General features: G+C 50.2%; 1 protein-coding gene across 1 annotated transcript; it reads right to left on the bottom strand.

The window, feature by feature from the left end:
- Positions 1–2,720: 2,720 nt before the first annotated feature.
- F5B22DRAFT_36324 (peptidase C65 Otubain-domain-containing protein) lies at positions 2,721–5,852 on the bottom strand. Its single transcript, XM_047971095.1, has 4 exons — positions 5,063–5,852; positions 4,648–4,734; positions 4,518–4,581; positions 2,721–4,236 (listed from the first exon to the last, which is right to left on the bottom strand). Exons 1-4 carry the CDS (start codon positions 5,690–5,692, stop codon positions 3,071–3,073), a joined length of 1,947 nt encoding a protein of 648 aa, XP_047833072.1. The 5' UTR covers positions 5,693–5,852; the 3' UTR covers positions 2,721–3,070.
- Between the last annotated feature and the right edge of the window lie 148 nt (positions 5,853–6,000).

The raw sequence follows: 6,000 nt of genomic DNA, 5'->3' as shown, positions 1-6,000 counted from the left end.
TTCCCTAGTGCCGGCGTATCATACGGGGTCTCAACCTCAGCTTCTTCTAGTCGTCAAACATACTACGCACTTGGCTTTCCTGCGACTCGTGCCCTGCGATAGGCTGCTCGGCCGCCGGTGAGGGACCGTGCCTGTTTGATGACGTCGGCTCCTCTCTTGGGAGGGCGGGCTGACGGACTGAGGCCTCGATGGACATAGTACATACTCACTCTCACTAACCAATGAACCCCAGCCTCTGTCGGGGTCTGCTCCATTCGCCGCACGCGAATAGGGATGAGCGCGCTATATGTGTATACAGCGCCGGATTTAATGCATTCCCATCCTCGTCATCACAATTTTTGTGTTCCCAGCCCAAGCCTTTCTCCAGGATTGGAACCCACCCGACATCACATTTATGCAACGTGAAACCTGAGAAGGCATATGACCAGGACGATACGCAGTGAGGTTAGGTGTCTATGACTACAATCGAGGCCTACTCTTGTCCTGGCTTCTAGACGAAGGGGCTTCATGGACATCCTATTCGCAGAAACCAAGCCAATCCACAGCGCCCATATCTCCCAGACATGACATCCCATTAGCAGAAGGAACACATGCCGACTGGGTATTTTAGTCATAATCTGAAATCTCACACTACCTAGCCCTTTTTTGCCTTGGATATACTATACAGTACACCACGCAATGGAGAATACCTGTACCTACTAGGTACGCTACTCACCTACACAGAGATCAGTGGAGAGACCTATTTAGTACGAGTAGCCACATTAGTATACACTAAACCAGCGGGTATTCCCGAACAACACAGCCGCCACGTCGGAAACCTGATCTCCGCAATTTCTCGGAGTCTCGCTGATGAAGAGAAATCTGTCAGTGTACTATAGTAGACAAAACTCTCGACCGCAAGCAGGCCCCTTTTGAGCCTAGTGTAGCGCGTTTGGATGCGTTTGGATGAAGGTTTTCCTGGGGCTTGCTGCATTGGACTACTAGGTAGCCAGTTAGGTCGATAAGTAGTAGGTAGGTATGCATGTAGCTAGGTAGGTAGGTGGCAGTCTCATGTAGCCATCCCTTGTCGACATTCACTCATGACATATCTGGGCTGGACATGTATGTATCCATAGATGTGTGCGAGCGGTGCGTGCGGTGCGGTGCGGTACGTGCGCCGCGCCGCGCCGCGCCGTCTTAACCAACCCATCTAACGACGAGTTTTGCTGCGACTCTGACTCCTCGTGGCGGATCTTGATTCGTACTAGTGCTGGCCGGTGGTGTGCGTGCGCGAGCGTGATAGTAATTACATAGCCTGCAGTTGGTATCTGTCAGTGGAGTTCCCAACGAGGACAGGACAATATATTACACTTACATATTACTTAGTAGGCCGCCACCATCCTTCGAGCATGCATGGCATGGCATGGCGTTGTACGGTCGGTACTGTATGATGATACAGTATAGGTATATGACAACGGTTTATACATACATACATACCTACATACCTACCTACATACGTAACGGACCGACTTATAGACGGACGGAACAGATGAGTACTTACAGACATACCATACCTACCTACGTGCTTAATCAAGTTGCTTACTCGATGGGCTAAGTACATATATACGTGCCTACTAACTTGCTGTCTGCCGCACACATGTAATGCAACAATAACATGTAAATGTATGTGTATGTATGCAGTTACCCTACTACATATCACGTTCGGCTGCTATTCTTAGTTTAGGGTTGATAGCATGATTGACAGAACGGATCGTGCCATGTTTATCTCCATTCCTTTTTCCAGGTGAGACAGTTTACTCAATGGGAACATACCTATCCATCATCGTCTGATTTTGCCTACGGGAATAAAAAAAAAAAAAACGCGTAAGGTCTATTGAATGAATGTACTTACTAACCGAACCACAACTATTTAGCACTGGTTGTCATTGTGGTTGTCATTTCAACAAGGGTCTCCGCTGGGGGGGAGGGGCGAGGCTGCACGAACGTTCAAATGTTTCCCGTCTGATACTGCACTGCTTGCATTAACCTACCTACCGTACTTGTTACCTGCTCAATACCAATCCAAGTAAGTACCAAGCTAGATAATGGACATCAGTTTTACTGTGGAGAGAATTCGAGACATGAAGCTAAGGTACAAAAAAAAAAAAATGCAAGGTCAAGGTTCAGGTGAAGAGCATGCGGTGTGTGTATAATGTATCTGTTTCTAAGGCAAGGGATATCCATGTTTGCGAAGCGAGTAGTTGGCATGCGAATTTTTCCAAACCGACAAATAAACAGCCACCGACATCGGGAGAGGCGTTCCGACTCGCATCTGGGTGTGCGCCTCACATAGTACACCGTCGATGTGGCCAACGTGATGCTTGCATACATTCATTCATACACACATATACATACAGCTGGGTGGGCTCCTTCGCTTACTGGTGCGCGCCTCTAGTCGATGGCTGAAAGAAGGCTGCCTTCTGGAATGATGATAGGAATCAGGGTGATATAGAAATTATGCTGCAGGGTATCCCACGAGTTGGTCCTTGTTAATTTTTTTAACTCCTTTCTTAATCTTGAGATTATGACGTTGTTGCTCTAGAGTCCGGGAACAATCTATCTCCAGTCTCAATTTAGCCTGTCTTTCTCCCTCATACTCTCTCAATATGTGTGTGTGTATGAAGGCAACAACCCTATGCACTCCCAGTCCTGCTTCTTCTCTCTCCTTGGCCATTAAGCGTCACGTTGTCCCATGGACTCTTTTCAATCGTGCCCTAAAGCACAATGCTGTCTGTCTCATAACGTAAACGATAAAGTCGTGTTCTCATCGCGACGGGGTCGACGCATTAGCCCGCGTGCTCCCGTTATGCCGTAGCCATAATGCCGATTCGCTCGTAACAAAAAGCACAACAACTCCTTGCTAGAATTGGTCACTCTGTTGATATACCAAGTGCGCGTGAAAAAAAAAAAAAACAAATGACAGGACAAGAATAAAAGCATAAAGAGGTGAAATCACTACGAGCCGCAACACCGGTTTAAAAGATGCAACCAGACTAGCGCAATGAAGCAAGACCCGCAGACTCCTCTATGCCTACTTCTCCTTTTTTATGCCTGAGCAATTCTCGGTGCTCCTTTTTCGACCCCCTATCCTGTTATTTCCACTACTTTGGGCCTCCTCTTCGGCGTCTGGTTGGTACATCTCCGGTTGGAAATTTTGGTTATTATAGTGCGCCGTGTTGAAATGACTATTTTTAAAGGTATTGGTCATGCATGAAGGTTCATATGTGTTATTTCCCGTTGCGGCTTCTTGGGGGTTGGGAAGAAAACTATATTTGCTGAAGCGAACTGGATGGTCCGTCGCCCGTGGCTGCGGAGGAGTCGGCTGGTTAAGGGATGCCGATATACCTGGTTGTGAGACCCAAGACGGGCCAGGGGAAGCTGCATATTGGTCCGTCATCGGAGATGGGCTAGCGGAAGGAGGGCCAAAGGACGACGATAGTCCCGGAATCATAGCTAATACACCCATGTCCATCGTAAATGATGTGTCTTGTAATGCCGGTACTTGATTCTCATAGTCCTGGTTGTGAGGCACAAATGATGTGACCCTATTGATCTGAAGGTTGACTGGGGTGACTGGGACAGGCGGGACTGGTGGCGCGCGAACCTGATGATCAGGATAAAGAATGTCATAATGACCAGGCCGGTACAAGAGATATATGACAGGGCCTAGGGTGGATGGATCTTGCCCATTAGCCTCGTCGGGAAGTCGGTGCACATTGACCTCGCTGCCTTCACTGCGATCCAAATAGGCAATCTCAAGCACTATGTTCACAGGCTTCAACAGGATGTCATGCACCAAGACCACACAAATATGGTCGATCTCTCGATTGACAGGCATCACCGTCGTGGCGAGATAAGTCTCAATGTCTGTGTCGAGATATGACGCGTATTGATCGGCGTGCCCCTTTAATCTTGCGCATGCTAGTAAACGAAGATGATAGACAAGGCATTGGGATATGCTGGGGTCATTGAATTTAGCCACCAAAATAGACATAGCACCACTGCCTTCAGACATGGCCGAAATGAGGTCGTTGAACAAGTCGATGGTTTCCGAGACCATGAGTTCTATCATAGAAGCGTCCTGGCCACCAACATCTTCGATATACTTATTGAGGACATTCATGCGATCCAACTCGCTCTGGACGAGGTTGACGTCGCCGCATTGCACCAGTGTCTCGAAATAGGCAAATGCAATAGCTGTGGCTTAGGTTAACATCGGTGTTCCTTTAAGAGAGAAACCGCGAGCTTAATCATATCAGTGGAGGATGTATGTCGTGTAAGGGGGAAATTGAAAACGTCACTGTGCAAAACATTATCCTTCTTCAGGTAATTGGCGGAAATTCTGGCGTTTCTCCGAAGGGTTTGGTTTGGATAAGGGTGGGCGGCATAGAGAAGCTAGAATAGGGTACAGAGGAGAGGGGTTAAAAAGAAAAGAGACCAGGGAAAGATTCAATTGAGAATATGAATGAGAAGCTCACCTCGGTAGCCGCAGTTGCCGTCACCTTGAATGGGTCGGTAGTGTGAGTATGTCTGAGGAAGAGCCTAAGTAATGCATCAGAGCGTCAATAATTGAGAACCAGTACGATGCTTTCAGGACGTGGAACTGACCATGGTTTTGGCGACGAAGGCGGGATCCGCTCTTGCGTACTCTTCTGTGATGGCCTGGCTGGATGTCTTCTCGCCGACCAGAGGACCCTGTAGTCAAGTTGTGAGCGTGAGTCATTAAAACATCTGCCTACATTTCACAATTCGACGTGTTGGAGTGACAGCAAGGCAGCAGGGGAGGTTGATGAGACATGGCGATAAGACGATACAATTCATCAACGTGCAGCGTCCATGGCCCTGCCAGCCATCGGCGACGCTTGAGCAATTATCATTATATAGGCGCATATATATATGTATACGCATGCACACGTTTCACACCCCGCGCCATACAAGAATGCTATGACGGCCTGCTTGAGTGGGCGAGAGGGGTGAATGATAGGTAGGCCAAGCCATCCATGTCGTTGGAGAGGTTACTTACGGCTAACCGAGGCTCATAATCCCTCGCAGCGGCCTCTTGCTGGGCGATGTCGTTGGGGTCCAGCTCCTGTTGCTGATCCATCTTGTAGCTGATGACGCTGCGGCGCGGAGCGTGCGGGTGCGGGTGCTGGGGTCGGTGCCGATGTTGAGGTTGATGATGTTGGTGCTGGACCTGGAGCGGGTGCTGTGGGTGGTGTTGATGATGGCGCGGGACAACTACGGCGGACATGGAAGTGTTATAGAGGCCAGGGTGGGCGCTGCTAGCGCTACCGCCGCTGTGGCGGTAGGCTGTGCTGGTGCTGCTGGGCGCGGCTACTGTGGTGGGTAAAGGCAGCCCGAGGCCCTGTATGAGACCCAGACCCATGCTCGCCGGGCCACCGCTACCGCTGCCACCGCTGCCACTGGCACTGACGTGGAAAGCATTGGTCGATGCTGTCGTGTAAGCCCGCGCAGAGGCACGTACAGCTCCGCCGTCACCATCACCAGCTGCTACGTTTCCCCCGATATGTCCTCCGCCAAATTGGCCTAGCAATGGCGTCGGCTCGAAGGAGTAGTCGGGGAGGCCCGCGTTCGCTACGTGAAGTCCATATGGAAAGAACGTCGAGTACGGGGTTGGCTGAGGCTGGAACATGCCTGTACCTATGCCTATGTCTGCGCCTGTGCGTACGTCCAAGTTTGAACTCGAGCCTGGGCCTACGCCTGTCCCTAAGTCTGTAATGCTCTCGTCCGTGCTCCTGGCTGATGGACCAGAGCGCGAGACCGATCCCCGTTCCTGTTGCGCCAGCTTGGAGCCCACGACCAAAGTATTGCAGTGTCTCCGAGTGATCCGGTGTGGCACCCCGTTCCGCTGTTGATCAGTCCAGGCGACGGGAAGACGTGCTGTACGAGGCTCATTTGACTACCTGGTCGTTGCTTTCCTCACTTTGGGCGAGAGAGGCT

This window comes from Xylaria bambusicola, assembly GCF_022495145.1.
Source record: "Xylaria bambusicola strain CBS 139988 unplaced genomic scaffold F5B22scaffold_10, whole genome shotgun sequence".
NCBI classification, from domain to species: domain Eukaryota; kingdom Fungi; phylum Ascomycota; class Sordariomycetes; order Xylariales; family Xylariaceae; genus Xylaria; species Xylaria bambusicola.
This window is presented reverse-complemented; position numbering and strand designations above follow the sequence as displayed.